This window comes from Phoenix dactylifera, chromosome 16, assembly GCF_009389715.1.
Source record: "Phoenix dactylifera cultivar Barhee BC4 chromosome 16, palm_55x_up_171113_PBpolish2nd_filt_p, whole genome shotgun sequence".
NCBI lineage: Eukaryota > Viridiplantae > Streptophyta > Magnoliopsida > Arecales > Arecaceae > Phoenix > Phoenix dactylifera.
In genome coordinates this window covers 3,937,076-3,957,065 of record NC_052407.1, presented here as the reverse complement: position 1 = coordinate 3,957,065, position 19,990 = coordinate 3,937,076, and the positions used below count along the sequence as shown (strand labels likewise).

At 36.3% G+C, this 19,990-nt stretch overlaps 1 protein-coding gene across 1 annotated transcript; it reads right to left on the bottom strand.

The window, feature by feature from the left end:
* Nucleotides 1-544: 544 nt before the first annotated feature.
* On the bottom strand, nt 545-15,523 carry LOC103706010 (tryptophan synthase alpha chain-like). Its single transcript, XM_039114290.1, has 9 exons — nt 14,708-15,523; nt 12,543-12,689; nt 12,399-12,464; nt 10,481-10,589; nt 7,311-7,387; nt 5,352-5,429; nt 3,330-3,407; nt 992-1,051; nt 545-886 (listed from the first exon to the last, which is right to left on the bottom strand). The coding sequence occupies exons 1-9, from the start codon at nt 14,891-14,893 to the stop codon at nt 752-754; spliced, it is 936 nt and encodes a 311-aa protein (XP_038970218.1). The 5' UTR covers nt 14,894-15,523; the 3' UTR covers nt 545-751.
* Nucleotides 15,524-19,990: the final 4,467 nt, after the last annotated feature.

The following is a 19,990-nucleotide window of genomic DNA, read 5'->3' as shown; positions in this document are numbered from 1 at the left end:
TCAATCATTCGCTAGTTGGGCATAAACAACAAAAATAATGCATTGCGAGCTTTTAAGAGGAATTTTCATGCGCTGTAAATATAAGGATGGAAAAACTAGTTCGCAGCTTAAATATTGGGCTGCTATAGCCACAAAACGTTTTTTTTTTTTTTGGAGAAAAACTCTAAGAACAAACTTAAATCTTTGACTTGCTTTGTGAAAAATATGGCTGATTGTCCTCGAATCAGCGAGCAAGTTATATTTCCATGGTATTTTGAAGGTATTAATAGAATCTAAAACATGTAATATATTGGTTACCGGTGCTTCCATGGTCAGAATCTTGTATTTCTGAAGTATTTAAGAAATTTAAAAAAGTCTCTGTCTTTGAAGTTTGAAGTGCTAGAGTTGGTGCTTGTTCATGGAATTATATGTTGTTTCCTTATGCATTTACATTAGATAAAGTGCCATTCTATTAATTTTAATGCACATTTTACATACAACAAGAGCATTCAGATAGTTTCATCTAAACAATAATTGCATTGAAAATTCAGCAACATCAATGAAGATGGCACATGAAAAAAAAAATAATTTATTAGCATTCTTCAACGGTCTTTTAAGTGCAGAAAAGATCAAAACAGATGGTATTTCAGCAATTCTACTAAACTATGGCATTCATGTGCATCATTTTCCACAGCACGCTAGACCAAGAGCAGGCACATTGCGGTAAGTTACCATGCCTCAGCACAGAGAAGGCCAAATTTTGAAATATTTGTCAGGGGATTGCAGCCTTCAAAGACCTTGTGAAAGTTTCTAGCTCCTTCAATCCTTCTTCAGGTGATTTGGCCTCACCAAGAAGCCTCACTATTGCACTACCAACAATCACGCCATCTGCTCCCCATCCCGCTACCTATTGTATACATGAACTAGTAAGCTATAGAATAATCAAGAGTTTCTAAAATCAGAGTGGCAAAAAACTGGATGTAAATAAAGTTTCTTCCATCAAATATCTGACCTGCTTCACATGCTCTGGTGTTGATATGCCAAAGCCAACTGCAACAGGTTTTGTTGTTGCCTGTAAACAATGAGAAAACATTTTGTCATTTAAATGAGATAAAAGCAAAGAATATCGAACAATACAGAAACTATCAGGATCTCATTACATGGCATAACTATACTGTCAAGCTATCCAAAGGCAACACAATACTGATTTACACTTCTAGCTGAAACTGTCAGTGTGCAGTCTCATCATAATTGACTTCTATGATTTGACTTATTCTCTCTCTCTCTCTCTCAAAGCAGACATAGTATCTGAATAAAAGTTAATGTAATAAAGTATAAACCATCTATAAACTTAGATCAAAACTTCATGTATTTCACTCTGGTAAACTGCAAATTCTTCATGGCAAGAATCCTGGATTTTCTATTCAGTGACCATGAACCAGCAGTTCAAGAATAGCTGTTAGGAATGAAAATCATTTCCAGGTATTGGTGCACTGATTGAACCCATGTATGATCATCACTCAGGATTTAGCACCTGAACATGTAGAGATACCAAAATAAAAGATTTTCTGTTATATCGTCATTTGCCAACAGGAAGAGAAAAAATCTTGGTTGACATGTCAAAAAGAATATTGGTATAACTTAAGAGGTTGTTTGCCTTGTCCCGCACCGGTGGGAAGAACTAAGAAATGGGATCAGGGAAGAGACGGAGTGCTCTGTAGGCTGGTTTAGGAAAGGCTGCTTATTTTTCAATGCCGAGATCTTCAGAAGGAATTCATCTAAAAATTGATTACTAGTACCCAAAATTCTCAGCATTGCAAAACTGGTGGCTTTCCTTGATCCCATCCTCTTCTCTCTCCAGGCACTCATCATATTCAGCCCTTCCTGCCCATGTGGATTATACTCACAAATACAGGAGCCAGGCATCCTGACCAGGTATAAAATAAACACCATACAACATTTTGAGACCATCAAGTGTGAGAATAGCCTTAAGTATAACAAGAGAAAAAATCAAAAAAGCATATATGGCACTACTTCAAGAGTCATGCAAAACAAAAAAAAGCTTTAGATAAATTTCAACTTGCCACACACATACACATAGAGAGGGAGAGAGAGAGATACTAGGACATACAGTTGGAGCCATTCTTATATTTCAAACAATAAAATAAATTTGGAGCAAATATCAAGCATTACAAGAACACTGGCTGACACATAATAACAAAATGGACAAAAGAATAGATTATTAGAATTATATACACAGGTCACTGCTTTAAATTTCAAGATTGATTTGGCCAAGGGTAATAGGGCAATTAATCTTTCAGTATCTGATAAATTAAATGCATTAAACTTTCCTCTTCAATCAGAGACCTGCCATCAACAGCACAATACCACCATCTCTAACCGTAAAGTTACCAAGTACTCAGGAAATCATAAATCGAAACTTGGCATTGCCAGAACAATCCATACAAAAACTACCAACAAACATATCAAGTAAAATATATTTGCAAGCACCACAATCATGACCCTTCCCAACCTAAAATATGTATGCACTCATACCAGAGTCTTAGGATTCGCTAATAATATTAAATTACAAGCTCATGCATTCCTACAAAAAGAATTACATTAGAAAACTATGACAGGTCTAAAAACCAAAGGTGATCACTAAAGTGCAGTGCTTTGAAATGCAGTGCATAGGGCCACATATACAGCCACATATGTTAATGCAGTATCCCTGCACCACACTGCCTATATGCAATCAGTATATGCAGTCATATCACATATAAGCCGAAAAAAGCAGCTTACTTGGCGTGTGGCTCATTAGCATTATGTGGTTGCATAAACGAACTACCTAGCATCATGGAGCCAAATACGTACCCCACTCTTACATGGGCCAGTGCAGCATGTTCAAACTAATGGTCAAGTGGAATGTCAGTTTCAATTACGTTATAACTATCACTATTATTATTAATTACTATATAGCAAGCACTAATTATTAATTATTGCTGATATTAATATTGATATTAAGTACCCAGATCAGTATCACTAACATTATTGTTATTTTCATTGTACTTAATATATTTTATTTATTTTATATTGTAAAGAAAATACTAACCACGTATTTGCCTGTATATACGGCCCACATACCACATATGTGTTCTGCAATCTGCAGTCCCTTGACCACCCGAATACTAGGGTCGCTTTTTAATACGCTATTGAAATGAGAATTTAGAAATTTAAAGAATGCGCAACATCGCATGCTGTTTTACTATCATGAAGGCTATATTTGGTTACTTTAGCAATAGATTGTTTGCTTTGCAATAATGAAGGAAATGGAAATTAGGGTGACAAACCTCTTTAATTTCCTGTAGGAGAGATTGAACATGTGAACTTACAGATGAACGGGCACCCGTAACTCCAACAGAGCTCACCTACATAAAAAATATATATCAAGCCCAGCCGCTAGAAATTTAAATGAGTGCAAAAGTTATTTGAAATAGCACAAAAACAAGTGGAGATCTAAACTAAGATAATTAACAAGCAGTGGTACCATTTCAGCAGAATAAAACAATCTTACTTTGATAATCAATTGATCATGGGTGGCAGGATAAAGGCTAGAAACTTCAGCAGTGGGCAAAGGACTGAGCAATAATTATATAAAAAATTGAGAATGACCATGATTTCATCAGGAGAATTTAAACAACCAATAAACTTACATAATTTCCAATTATTTAGGGGAAAAGGATTGAAAATTCTGCATCATTGGTCAAAATGTTTAACAAGGCTGAAGGGAGCTTGTAACATTAATTACCTAAAGATTATCCTGACTGTTAGATTTGAAATGTAAAGACTTGATGGGTCCCTACATTTCATGATCACTAGGCCGTTGGTGATTGGTATGAAAAAATGATCCTATGGCATCAGACAATGGTGGCTTAACATGTTGGAGTAAACCAGTATCACATGCAATACATGATCATTGTGGAATCAGCAGGGTATCCGCCCTCTACACAGCCAATACAGGAAGACCGGTATACCCCTGAATCAGTCAAAATGGGCCCTTTTTGCCCCTTATTGGGGCATCAACCCTCTATAGCACAGCAGACCTTTTCTTGGCACAATTATATTGAGGCCCATACCATCCCTGTTTCAACGATCTAGCATATCAGCCAACCATTGATATGGGATCAATCCTCGAGATTTGAATCCTTGGTGGAATCTAATGCATGATTGCATGTTGCCCCCACTGCTCTCTCTCTCTCTCACACACACTCTCTCTCTCTATCTATCCATATAACTATCTTATTTATCTATTTATGAATGTTATGTAATACAGATAGATATTCATGTATATATAAGAAATGTGAGCACCATGTGGATTGCTCCATGGATCATATCACTTTATATTTCATCAGCCTGCTTTTTGTTTGATGACTTTGGCATGTAGCCTTTTATAGGAATAAATACATAAAGGTAAATGAATCTTCTAACCTCAAACAGTTGGTGCAAAATACTGATACTTGCTTGGTGGCATGTGGCCAAGGTTGTAACACACTTGGTTTGCACTCACTATGAGAGATGACCAAACCAAATTATTTGTTTCATCTTGTGCAATTAACGGTACATAAACTCCACAAAACACAAACACACAAGGCGCACACAACTAAAAATGGAAAAGCTTTGTCAGCAAGTTAACATGCACTGAAAGAAAAGATCAGAGTTTAAGTGCACAAACGCGAGATTCTGATGTCGGGTGAAATGTCGGCCGAAGGGTTCATACCTAAAATGTTACGACAATGCTTGTTGGTTGTGTACCTGCATGCATGCACAGGTCGCAGCTTTTGTATGGACAATTTAAATAAAATGATCTTAGGACTCCAGAAATTTAGTGATAGAAGAAAACAAAAGAGGGCAGATTAATTCATACAATCTGTAACAGTTTTTTGTCTTGTGACAGATTTTTTCCATATGGAGTTGCAAGGAATTTGCAGGGAGAGCATTAGAGCAGATATATGGTGATGCACTAACACCTGACTCAAACAATCCTAAAACTGCAACAAGATAAGCTAATGTTGAAATAATTAACAATTAAAGGGCTTCCTTGGAGAAAGTAAAATGAGGCTAAAGAAAAGAGGGGGAAGAACACATGGAAACCTAATAATGATACAGCAATCATTAATGTGAAATATCAAAAGATAAATAACCTCTTCAAGGTAGAAGAACTTGCATTTGCCTTTTCTAGATTTTTCTGTGTGGTGCTTGGTGGATGGTGGTTTTGATGAAGTGTGATTTTGTGTAATTTAACATCAAAATGTCTATTAAATGGATCAAAAGAACTAGAAGCATATTTCAACCCATCTAACAAATCAACTTACGAGATATACATATCCTTCTGAAGCTTCTACAATGGCTTTCATTCTTTTTGTTGGAGTGGTGGGTGTAGTAAGCAGCACCTATGTTGTGATGAAAGAAAATGAAAAGAGAGAACAATTTGAAAAAGGAAGCAAGGTTAGTTCTTTAACAAGATGAGCTTTCAATTTACCAATAAAGTAAATCATCAATTCATACAGTAACATGAACTTTTAGATTCAAAATATCTTTATAAAACGTTAAAGACTCTTGTTCCTTGCGCACATAATTATAATCAAATAAGCAAGAGAACATGGAATTACCCAAGCATGCCATAAAGTTGTAAAATATAGTCAACAGTTGGCGAAATTGATAAAAGATTTGAACCTTAACACATACTCTAGCTAGTAAGATCACCAAGAAAACATTGAAAGTAGTGTTGACCTCAATGAATTGATTTTGATGATAACAAAATATTTAAGTAGTTACTAATGTGTTTAAATTGAAAGAAAAATAAATAATTGCAAGATCACTTGAGCTGAGTATTATTGAGAAGGCTCAAGAGTCATCTCCACATGGTTTGGAGTCATCTCCAGAGAGTTTGAAATAGCTGGTCTAGCAAGGAGCTATCTCCGACCAGAGTGGAGTTGTCTCCAGTGAATGGAGCTTAGCTGCAAAATCATACAAACCCTGTCCCAAGTCTAGAAGCCGACTGGCACAAGGAAGGAGTCGTCTCCCAGGTTCGGAAATCATCCTATGGAAAAGGGCAAGAGCCGCCTCCCAAAAGCCAGGAGTTGTCTCTAAACAAATATATAAATAGAAAAATCTTGGAGCCATCTCCAAAGGCATGAGCGAATATGGAAACGAGGCAAGAGCCATCTCTCAGACCACTAGAGTCCTCCTCCGAGCATCCGGAGTTGTCCCTTTTGCAGAGCATCAAGCTTCCAATTGTTAGTCAACCGTCCATTAATGGAGCAGTAGAAGCATTTAAGGCTTTCCAATGGCTATTTTGAATCCTTCTACATATATTTGAGTGTCCGTTGCATCTCACAGTTTTATCTAACTATGAAGCAGAAAAGTTTTTTTTTTCAACTTAGAAGGCAGAACAAGTTAATGAAGTCAACAAAGAACTAAAGAACTAATATCAAGTCATTGTGTAGCCTTTTTTCTTGACTAAAATTTAAAAGATCCAAAAATCAAGCTTAGATATGGTAAATGAAAACATTCTTAGCTATTTCATAACATCCATAATTAAAAGGTATTCCAGCATCTCATCTATAGATAATATAAGAATTGCCTTAATTAAGACTTTGGTCAGCTATTCATACCATATAAGACAAAACATTAAATCTTTACCATTTAGTCTTATCCCAAGCATACAAAATTGATGTTAGTATAAAATTAAAAGGACCGAAAACCAAGAATTACCTTGGTACATTTTACAAAAAATAAATAAATTTTAAAAATAATCTTATGCATGTGGAAATTGACACAATGTTATTCTGATTCGACTTTTTGAGCTGTCAGTCAATATGTTTTCCAAATTTCTCTCTATTATCTATATCCCATTCTTCTCTCGCCAAAAATGTCCAATTTAAATGGGCAAACACAACATGCATATGCAAAATAGATAAGTGAGCTCGTATCTCAGTCATGATGTAATCATTGAAAAGTAATATAATCAGGAGCAATAAGTATGCTGCAACCACTGCCGCCTTTGAAGCTCATCAAGATGAATATAAATCACTATCCCAACAAATGACCACGATTGGATAATAGCACATCCATCACACAAGAGCAGCATGACTTATAACAATATTGTGAAAACATCGACTTGCTTGACAAAACTTCAATTCATTATGGAGGATGCATCTAGTTACCTTGAATTTTATTATTTTAAAGTCCTAATTTAGCATAAAGTTGCATATGCAGACAAAATCCAAACACACAGAGGTAGCTAAAAATGAGATAAAGGAGGGACTTACTAAGTCAATATTATGTTTAACAGCTTCATTCCTTAAAATTTCAGTCTCCTCTAAAGGAACATCAGGCACCACAAGTCCTGCAAATTGGTACCAGTCACTAATGAATCACCAAGAGAAATTATAGCAGAAGGTAGCACCAGCAATCATCTTGATGATTACATCAACAAAAAATTACAATACACCAAGAAAGTTAACAAAACAAATAAATAATCAAGAATTGAAATTTTTTAAATGAAGGCATGCATTAAACATAATATTATTAAAAAGATAACAGCAAGAAAAAAAACACTTAGTTAAATAACACATAGATCATTATGTGGAATTGCCATGTATCAGCATAAGAGATTAACCGGTCAGAAGAAAACTAAAGAGGTCCCACTGTACAGTTTTTGGTGATCTTGATCAATTTCAAGCAAATTGTTGGATTTAGTTTTCACTATTATAATTTTGGATAAAACTAGTATGTATGTATGTATGTATGTTGTGCATATTCTTCCAACACTAATTTCTCAACCAATTGCATATAGATCTGATCATTTTTTGAGTGGTTCATCCAAAGTCTTTCCTGATTCTAATTATGAATTATTGGGAAAATGCACACTTCTGAATGCTTGACAAATCGGCATTAAAATCATGAATCACAATTAGCTTCCCTTATATTTGTCGAATTTAATTCCCTATGTTGGATTATTTTCCACTTACTCCAGAATTGCAAAGCGTGGGTCTTTTCTTGTCAAATCAAATCACTTCTTTGTAATAATACTTGTAAGCAACAACTGAAACTCCCATGTTCCAGCATTTGCAATGGAATATTGGTAGACAATTCACTGATGTATATAAACCTGTTTTTAAAAAAAATGAAATACTAGGATGCCCTGTATTACAAGGACACTTACAGTTTTTAGGAATTTTGGAAAGTTTGGGATGTTGATCTTATTGGATATTTCAATCAAGGATTAAATCCCTGAACCAGAAATCATCCCAGTCCAGACCCAGGTTGGTATGATATTGAGATGAATCTAAACAGCCATATACAAGAACAAAGAGAAAAAACATAAGACAAAAATGAATACATAAAGAGTTGGTGTCCCAAATGTCAAGCCATCCTAAGTTGTCTTCATCCATCCCATCCAAGACAGATCAAGGTGGATGGAGATGACTCAATCTGAAGAGACTCAAGGTCCCAAATGCGTTGTAGGACCCAGTCTCTCTCCAGCCTGATAAAGTACTTCAAGGCTGCAAATGAACCAAGACATTCACGAACAGCTTGAGCTTGGTTAAACAACAACCTCACATTAGCTTGTTTGATTCTTAATAGCAGGAAACTTCTACCTAGGACAACATACCCGCTTCACAAACTCCCGAAAAACTCGAATATGCAACCACTTCCTAAGCACTTCAGAAGTTAAACATGTTTCTGGAATACCCTCTTTCCATATCTCATTATAAAACAAGCCAAGCTCATGCCTCATTTCAGGCTTAACTTATAGACAAGCAAAGCTTGAACAAACTCTGGGCTTGCAGAAAAACAGATGCTCGGCTGCTTGAACTTGGCTCAATAAACAGGTTTGTTCAAAGCTCATTAAAACAAAACCAAACTTGAACTTGGAGTAAACCTTGGCTCAACCTTGAATACCACTTCACAAAAAAGCCAAGCATGAGCAGCAGAGAAACGGGCTGAGGCATGGCTCATTTGCAGCTTTAGGCATGTGGGATTCAAAGCCATATATACACTATCCTTAAGTGGTCCACATAACATTCCAGCCATAAATGAATCTAGACCTAAGTCTATATAACATTTATGTATATAATTCTATATAACATTGCTAATTTGTTCATACAACATCTGCGTCATGAGAAACTTAAAGATTAACCATACGAAATTTCAGTTAAGATCTACATATACCTCAACTATAGAGACGATATATGCAATATTTGGGTTAATAAAGGGCTATATTCACAGTGTTCATTACATGCAACTCTTTTTGGTTACACTAAGTTCTAGTGCTGTATGCTATGCTGGGGTAAATAAAGGGTTATATTCATAGTTCCCTTATACACAACTCTTTTCTGCTACACTCAGTTTCAGTGCTGTAAGATGGGGATTCTCAGTTAGAAGTTCCCAATCCATGGGTTAAATAACGATGGCCCTCTTATTATGTTGGAAGCCAACGACTCAAAAATAAGCAGCTCTCAGGGTGTGATTTCTAGGAAAAGCCTACTATATTAATTAAATGAACTTTGAATCCCTTCTCTCTCTTCTGCATGTTTTACTTATCTAGAAAGGGTCGATATCATGGATTTGTTAATACGCAGTAGCAAATTTTCTATTATGATTTTTCCAATTAAATGACAGCAAATCACTCCCAATATTATATTGTTCTAGTCTCCTTTTTTATTATTGCTAATTCTCTTCATTTTTTTATTGAATTTTATCTTATTTCTTAACTTCCTTTGCAGTTTCATAATTAATCAAACATTTCAACCCTTTGCAAACATTTACATGCCTAGTCCAGATATGGCACCTTCATTTTACCAATTGTTGGATCAACAATTTTTCAAGGCTTCATGATGCTGCAATGACCACTTCTTTCTCTGTGATAAATAGAAGGATTGACAACAAAACCGTAAGTTTTCAAGATTTCAGAGGCCAATGTATCAAGTCCCGAAGCAAAACTAACACACTGGTCATTTGAGTTAAAAACATTTGAAGAACCCAACAATATTAAAGATACAGCCAATAGAAGCAAAAAGAGGGAGGGCAACTCAGAAAGAGTAGGAGAAGCCCTTTTCATTTTACATCTACGTAAAATGCAAGGTAACTTTGTTTAATTCCCTAAAATGAATGTTTTTTAATAACATAAAAGTTTCAGTTTACAGTCCTCCAAACTAACATAAAGAAAAGAGGATCTAAATTTAAAATAACAATACATAGCATAGCATGTAAGAAAACAATTTATGATATTCTATATCATATGTTCATATTATTAACTTAACCAAGAGCATGTAACAATTAACCAATGATCTGAAACTTGATAACATAAAAAAGTATGTAGTTTAAAAGAAAAGTCTCACCATACAAGACCATTAACTTAACATAGTTGCTCGGATCAAAATTCATGCTGCAAAACACTATTAAATGTGTTCAATCATATGATACGTCTACTCACCATGTACGCCAACATTTTCTATCATAGACATGAACTCTCCGACTCCACGCTTTAGTATTGGATTGTAATATGTAAACAGAGCGATTGGGCAAGATAGTTGAGGAACCACCTGCTCAGACAGTATTAATAGCACAACTTGAAAACCTATCATATAAATAGCAACAAGTTCCACAATGTCAACAAGTCAATCTGCAAATTTATTGAAAGCAATCACCTATTATAACTGACCATGTTTAAAAAAAAATGCCAAAACAGAAGGGTACAACCAGCATCATGACCAACATTGACACAGGTGTTGGGACATTGAAATACTGTGTACCAATATGGACTGGCCACATATATCTGTATTTTGTGCATATCAATGGTGTTATATCAACCACATGGTGTGTACCGATAGTCTTTTTTCCTAAACCTCTCAGTGTCGATATGTACCATTAGTGCAAGTACTATACCAAAACGCACCATTCCGATGAAAAAAAGGTACTGGGTTCAATACAAGGATTCTAAACCTTGACTAACACCATACAAAAAATATGAATGAAAATTTGCAATTTGGCATGGTAACAAACACTAGTACCTTCCTCAATTTTGAAATAAAGAACAACTGGATCATATGCATGCACTTGATTCTTGTCAAACTTGAGACTCTAGTTATAGTCAACATGCAGAGTTAATCTACTTAACATAGATGAGTTCCACTTTATGGGAAGTGAAATTCCTCCATTGCATATAGATACAGAATTTCAGAGTCAAATTAGGAGATTTTAAGCCATTCTGGGGGGGTAAACTAGAGATTCCAGTAAGCATAAAAGAAGTCGAGGAATAAAGTGTCAAGGGCTAAAAGTTGTCTTGACTTATGAAGTTCTATTCATGCAGAGTTGAATTACGCTTTTCTGGTTCCATATGTCACGTTTAACATCCATATTGGATCTGTAAATGTTGGTTATAAGAATAGCATACTCAGGGTGAAATTGATCTTGGTGGATTGCAGGACTACTTGTTAGGTCGACTCCCATCACTTTCTATACTTCAATCCTACGGTGTTGGTCTCTATTTTTGTTCATTATCCTCATCTTCTTCATATTAATATGTTCAAATATTATCTAAAGTACTCATTCATGGTTACCATCTTTTGAAACATATCATATATGGATGGCTAACGAAGAGTTGTATACACCAAAATCAACTAATAAGTGTTATCTTAGGTATAATCATTGATTTACATTCATCATGTCATGGCCAATATGAAATGCCTCCCTAAGCTTTCATTAATTTTAAAAGAGATACTAGTAGTTAAAAAAAAAACTCTCATATTCTCCTAGTTTGAAAGCCATCAAGAGCATAAAGGTCGTGCTAGTTGACCAGTTTTGACTACAAACAAGTGGCACCCATCAAATCATGGAGATGGAGGTAATTGAGAATCTTTATCTACTAGCAAAACAACTGAGAGTCCTAGAATATTGTTATTGAATATTCAATATGTACATACACACATGTCAAGTTAGAAAACCATTAAAAATCACATCCAATCATGTTTATCTTATGATAATGAACCAAAACATTATATCCCTTGTAAAATCTTTAATAGCAAAAGTTTACAAACAACTTTCACTCGCTTGCATAAACATACCTCCGGCTTAGAATTGTCCCTTTATTATTTCGTTTTGCATGTTCTCTATTTTTTATTACTTACATTACTTGCCAACGAAATAAAATGTAGGTCTTTTTCTCTCTCATGAACTAACTAAATCCCACATTGTTGACTTTTCGAGCATTAGTAATATTAGGATTTAGCGAATATATGCATTGAAATGTTTATGCACATAGTCTACATTCTAGCAAACATGTGCACATGTGTCATATATATGTGATAGATAGAGAGGAATTTTATAAAGAATAGTGCTTAGGATAGCCATACCTCCTTTAACATGGATATAACTGCATCAAAGTTGTTTCCTTTTGCTAGGGCACGTGTCGCAGCAGCCTAAAAATAACACAAATATGAAAAACCATGAAATATTTGACAGTAAAATTGTGACGGGAAAGGAATTAATAGGAAAACCTGGATAACGGGTCCATCTGCTAAAGGATCAGAGTAGGGCATGCCCAATTCTATCAAGTCCGAACCACAAGAATCAAGGACTTTCAATGCTTCTGAAGTTGTTGACAGATCAGGATCACCAGCAGTCAAGAAAGGTATAAACGCGACCTAAAGCATTGGAGACAAATAGCAGTTAGAAGCGAAGTAAAAGGACAAGCAGATTCCCATAATCCTAGAGCAGCAAGTCTCTTGGGGAAAAAAAGCAAAGAAAGAAAGAAAGAAAGAACGAAAGAAAGAAAGGTTACAATGAAAACAACAGCTTTTTGCAAGGTCAACTAATGAATGCACCCATCCTTTGAAAAATTTTCATTTATAGATCATATTAGCCACTAAAATGCATAAAATAAGTATATGTTATTTGGATAAAACAACCATAGACACCGAGACTTACCACAACTATCTCAGATTAGTTTTATGAATCCTTCTTTTCCCATCATTCTTAATGAGACTACATCTAATGTCATTGCAACTGTCATGATTAAGCCTTATCTCAAATTAACGAATAATTTAAAAAAAATGAATGATAAAACAAGGATTTTATGACTAAAAATAAGCACTAAACCTTGAAACAAAGTGGATAGGACTAGACAGTAAAAATGAAAATGTTTTAATAAAAGTTTGATGATAAAATTTAATCAGAACAGTAGTAATTTTTCTTGAAATTATGAATAATTGGAGCAGTCCTGGTATAATTTCCTATAAGTAATTCCTCTTAATTATTTCCTATAAGTCGTGGTATAAAAAAAATTAATAAATTAATGGGGATAACTGTTGCCACCACCAATCTGTGGGTAATGTAAAACAAAAGTGATAACAATTAAGAGACCAAAAAAGACTGCTCATCTGCTTCAAGAATGAATTCCTAAGACATGCATCAGCTCTCTTACTTTCTAGTCCTGATGCTTGATATCTCACGTCCCATGTAGAGTTGCTAGACAGACCAATTATTAAGCTCATAAGTACTGAATAAAGTCCGGAAAAAGACTAATCTCAATAAACAGATTCCAATATAAAAGGATGCATCAAAAAAGAAAATGGAAGGGGCAATAGAAAAAAAAGATATGAGAAAATACTAAGAGAATGGGAAAACCCAGTGCATGTTCAGTTGTTTCGGTTTCCAATCAAAACCACTGCACAAAAAATCCACATCTAGCTCTCAGAAAAGAAAAGGAAGGAATATGCTGAGAAGTAAAAGATAAACTTTAACTACACAAAGAACATGAAATGGCTGGACATAACAAATGTATAATATAACAAACAATGAACAATATAGACAGAATAGACAAAACCAGATGACAGGATGCAATTAACAGATTTGAGAAAGCCTTTCGAACAAAAGGGAAAGAAAATATATTCAGTTGCTGGCCTCTTCTCATAGAAAAGGATTGCTTTTTAACACTACATTCAGCCATAAAAACATATATTTGACAAACAATATTGAGCTGAAAGGATAACGTATTTTCAATTACATGAATGGATGCAACTTCAAATTGGAATGAAAAATTCATAAAGAATGCAAATAAAGGAAAACCCATGAAACAGAAAAAGGAAGCAGCAACAAGGTGACAGAATAAATCAGAAAATATAGAATGGGAATGCAAGACAAGCAGCAAGTAGATGATAGATGAAATCAACAAATATAGGAGCACAATGTATGCCAGACCTCTCCAAGATTTGATTTTTACTCCACCAAACAGCAAAAGAACAAGATCACAACAAGCTTAGCTAATATTTTAGGTACAAAAGGCATATAAATGATGAGCAAAAGAAATGGAATACAGCAACAAAGGAAGAAAAGGAAGAAAAATAAAACACACGTTCCACTAAAAGGAGCGTAATTTTTAAATTAGAAGAACAGATGCTGAAAATCCACATGAAACACAATGAAAGAAAAATCCACGACATCATGAATCTACAAAATTTGGTGCACCGATGCTAATCAAACTTTTACTCTCCAAGATTTTATTTTCAATCCGTCAAACAACAAAAGAACTAGATTACGGTCGAACTCAGAGCCAAATTCAGTGATTTATCAAGAAAATAATCAATAAAAAGCAATCCACCGACAAAAGAAAGAGAAAATAGAACAAATGCAAAACAATTCACAGGGAAACGCGGCCGCTTACTTTTCCTTGATCCCTCAGGCGGGAGAAGGTCTCGGAGATCCCGAGAGACGGAGTGACGCTGAGAGAAGCCCTGGGAGAGAGGGATTTGGGGGGAGAGATGAGCTTGAAGGAGGGCCGAGGGAGAGACACGCTGCGGGAATTGGTCAGGGGGGGGAAAGAGAAGGAAACTTTGGCGGGAAGGGACATGGTATCCAAGCTTCAGACTAGAAACGGCTCAAAACTTCAAACCTCGCTCCTCTGGGCTTCGTCCTCTGGGCTCTGTCAGGGTTCTGCTTTTTATTGTAGCCATCGCTCGGCAAGAGAGCCGTGGCCGGATTCGGAGCATCGCGCATGATACGCTCCCCATAAAAACTTTGCTACGGTGATTTAAAATTTTCCTCTAAACACAAAACCTTGCCCAGATTCAAGAATGAAGAGTTCTAAATAGATAACCAGATAATACCACCAAATTAGATTTTTAGTAATTAAACTAAAACCTATGTCTTTTATCTTTCCCTCCTAATAATCATAACATAAAGGGCTACCTAAATATGGAATCCAAATTTGATAACTCCTGGTCATGAGATGGTGCAAGATAAGTGGTGGGGTTAACCCGGACATATGGCATCTGGCCTTCTTGATTTGGGTCAAATGGGATTCCACCATGGTGATATGATGCACGGGGAAGGGTTTCTCTTTCAAGGATGTTGTCTTGTAGACATGGATGTATAGATAGGAAGTTCTAAGATGTTGCACATATCCTTGTAGCTTGTTTTGAAGAAAAACCAATCTGGACTTTGAGGTTCATATTTGGTATTTAGCTTATGTTCACGTAGGCTCTTACTTCGATCATGACGATCGTTTGAAGAGAGACGAGCATGCCAAAAAGCTCACTAGCTAAAGGAAAGGAGTGTCGAATCAAACCGGTCCTTATTAGGAAAAAAGATGAAGAAAGGAGAGAAAGAAAGGAATTAAGAAGAAAAAGAAAGAAAGGAATTAAGAAGAAAAAGAAAGAAAGGAATTAAGACAAAAGAAAAGAAAAAAAATAAAGATAAGAAGGGGAGAGGTGGGACTCTTAACTAGGATGCCACCGAGGCGGGACAATAAGATGTCCCATTCCATAGACCGGGACATCTCCGTTCTGGCAAGCTTTCAAATATTGGTAAAGATAATTTTAATACGAAGGAAAATTGATTTCATTAATGAACCAAAAATTATTTTTTCCGATTTCATCCACTTACTTCTACTAGACAATAGATCAAATGGTATGATAACCACCCACTCTTAATAGTTATAGCCCACATCTTGTCTCCAATTTTGGTAGTTCTACAAATTGTTGCTAATTGCTCTCCACTACTCACGTTAATTTAAGGCTACAAATTGGTCAGGTTGACTTGTGATCCGACCTAAACCAACCTGTTTAAATCTAATCTGGATCCGATTTAAGAATTCGTAGGGCTGAGTCGGGTTTCAAATTAGGACATATTACGATTTCTTGTCGAATCTAGATTTATTGGGTTCTGACCCATCCTGACCTAACCAAATCCGATTATTATCTAGGTCTAATTTGGGTCTTCTGACCAATTACTCAACTTGATCCGAATTCAATTTACTAGTTAACTCGAGGTAGGGGGTGTTAAGGCATTAAATCGGTATCTACTCTACTCTCCTAATTAGTCCCACCTCCCAAATTTCCGTTCGGTCTTCCTTCGTTGGAAACACTAGACCCTCTTCCTCCACAATCCACGACATTCAAGCGATCTTGTCGTCCGGTGATGTTGGCAACTTGGCATGCTTTGAGCCTTCACGACGGTCTCTCAAGATATCCCCTTCCTCCGCCATATTGGTATACTTCAATCCATCGAGCCTCTTCTCACGACAGTCTTCCGAAGTATCCTCTCTCTCTCTTCCACCCTTGCCCATCTCCACCACCAGTTGGCCATGGACCCCCTCCTCCTCTTCCATCCCCAAATGCCCCTGACCAATTAACCTCCTTGCTGTCGGCGGCCTTATGTTTCCGCTGGATCTTGCTACCATGGACCACCTTTTGGAGACCTTCCTCTTCTTCTCTAACCCCTCCCTCGCTCTTGTTCTCCATAACCCAAAATCAAGTAAGTGTTGATACATGAACCTCTTATTTGATGGTGAGGTAGTTGGTGGAGGTTTTAAGGTTTGCTTGTACTGTATGAATAAGTGTTATTTGAGATGGTGGTTATTTGCACGTATGAAGTAGCACGGATGGTTGATACATGAACCTCTTGTTTTTTTTTTTTGGTAAAAAAAAAGAAAGAGGGGAGGAAGAGACAAGCCCACCCCCGCGTAGCAGCTCCTACTGGGCCCCCACCCCACCAGGAGAATGTTCGATGCGGGTAGAAATGACCGTGTGTTGGGCACCCCGGCCGGTTTTACTCATACCCTCCCCACCCATGGGCCGATTCGGTTACCCGACCCGACCCTCTTTGTGAGTACGTCACACCTGGCACCACCCAGGCTACCAGCCAACCAGTAGCGCTTCCAGACCCCGTGTCCAGGCGTGGGGCATCCGGTCCTCAAATTTAATCGACGCCCGTGCGTTTCGAACCTGGAACCACTTAGTTGGAAGCAAACGCCCCGTTTCAACTGGGCTACCACCTTGGTGGCCATGAACCTCTTGTTTTTGTTGGTGCACTCACTCTATTTATCCAAGAGAGCAACAATTGAATGATGTTTGAGATACAAGCAAGGCTTGCCAAATGCTAGTCTTGAATTTGAAGATAGTTTAATGGTCAGGCATAATATGACCTTAATGTTACTTTAGAGATCATACCATTCTCCTTATAAACAAGGATTCATAATTTGAGTTTTGGAGTGATGCTATCCCCAAAATTTCACCCCCAGCAAATAAATTATGGAGGACTTCATGGTGGATTTATATACGGGTGGGGCTCCCAATAGGACTCCCACCTATTCCTTTTAGCATTTTCTTAGGTGGATAGAAAAGCTTTTGTTGACATGTTTACAGGCCCATCTACACTTAAGTTTTATGTATGTTTTAAGTATATACACGAAGAGATGGGTATAAGCTAAAATTGCATCTTTCAAAAGAGAAAGACGGACAAATAAGAACACTTTACTCTCAATCCTATAGCATAAAAAAACAATATGCATCCATCTAGTAAAAAGATCCCATTACCTATAATCTCAAATTTATCACTTACAATCAAAAACAGAGACAATTAGTTCCTAATACACTTATCCAGTCTAAAAAGATATTCATGTCTTATGATGAAGCTAGATTTTTCTTTTGTGTATATATGCATTTAACTCTTTCACTTTAGAACTCTATGCATGACCGTACCTAACTTGAATTTTTTCAATTGAGATCGAGTTATACATGGACTCAATTTGATCCGAATAACCTATTGGGTCAAAAATTTTGGCCATGAATTTGACCTGACCTGACCTGATATGTTATTGGGTTGGGTTTGAGTCCAACATTAACAAGGAACCATGTCGTGTCGAGGTTACTCATAACATGGTCCAACGCAACCTATTTGCACCCCTATATTTATCATAACGGTCAAAACTGTCTATCAAATCAATTATCATACTTGACCAACCTCAATCTTGTTAGAATGTCTTCATTGAGCCTACACCATAATAATTCACCTTGGTTGTCTTTTTTTAAACTGCCTATAGTATGATCCCACTACAAAGGCATCTTTAAACTGATTTGGTTGGCTGCCCCTACACCATATTTGTTTGCTTTGGCCTATCAAGCATCCTTTTCTTTCACCAATCCCTTAGGTGACCGCATGTTACAAAAGTTTTAGATCCTGACTCAAGACTTGGAATCTCTTTTTCAGATTCTATTTCAAAATCACATGTGTATGATAATCACCATGTATCAAGTATGGTATAAACAATGTCGATTAAGAGGATGATGGAATATAATAGACATGACATCTATAGCAATAAACATCGCACTTGGAAGTTTGAAATACTTATGCCTTTTGGAGTTGCTGCCCTTCTGAGGCACATGATCAATTAGAATCATGCTAAAGCATGATTTTGTATGTCACGGATTTCTTTTTAATGACTTGGAGGAGTCATCTTTCACCATCACTTCTAGCAACTCTTGCTCTCCTAGACCTCTTCTCCTTCCTTAAGCTCCAACGCCCTAATCCATGATTTGCAACAAGTTGTGCCAAGATCCTACTTTCCTCCATACTCTCACCCATGAGTAGTTGAAAGAACTCGAACCTTTCAAGGTTCTACAATCTATAGATCCTTAGATATTGATTCAGAAACCTTCCAATCATTGTATACGAAATGATGTTTTTAAATCCTAGATACCCAAACCTCTTTCTTCTATCTTTCCCCACCACCCTAAATAAACTTTTCTTTATGAGAGGCTAGGGTTTAAAACCTTGATTTGGAGGAACCCTAATTATCATCAGCCATAACCCATCCAGCTTTCGAATATTTTGGCCTTTTCTCGTTTCCTACTTGCAGTTAACTAACTTTTGCTTCTTGTTGTCTTGTGTTTCTGGTCTCCCTCGACCAACCCAAGCCTACTATGCTTCGATGTTTTTATTAACCTCACCAATTGGCAAAGTATTTAATGCCAATCCCCCAATTGACATCGCCAAAAATGATTTTGGTCTACCTTTGAATAAATCAACCAGCTATAATTTCTTTGTGCAAACTTTCCACCATCATATCGGATAGTTTTCTCATCAAGAATATATTATCTTTTTTATAGACTGGATCTATAGATACCTACTATGCTCTCAATTGATCCAAGTAGTCCAAACACACTTCAGGTTGGGTGCAACTCTAGCTAAAAATCATAGCCCTCGCTCTTCTTGTATTAGTTTGTCTTTACCAAAGTCTTAGAAAACTCAAAAAAGAATCTTTTTGCCAATCAAACAATAAGTTGTTGTCTTTATTTTTATCCTTAATTTATTATTTATTTTTTTAAAATTCTATGCTTTAATTTTATAGTAGAACTCTAATTTATCCATAGCAGTAAAATAAACTTGTAACTTTGGTGGACCTTATATTCTACTCTTGTGGGCAAATAATACTATGGTAGCAAAAGTTTTTGGAGGCTTACTTACCTGGGCGTATGCTAATTTTTTTTATCTTTTTTCCAGCTTTTGGATTTCAATGGTACATATTTAACGGTTCAAAATTGTAATAATTTTCGACTCTTTGTTTACCCTAATTATCCCATTTTTGTCTCCCGGTTGCCCTAGAACATCCAATTAGTTTTTCCCTGGCCAAAGGGGCATTTGAACCGTCCGATCGCTATATAAACCG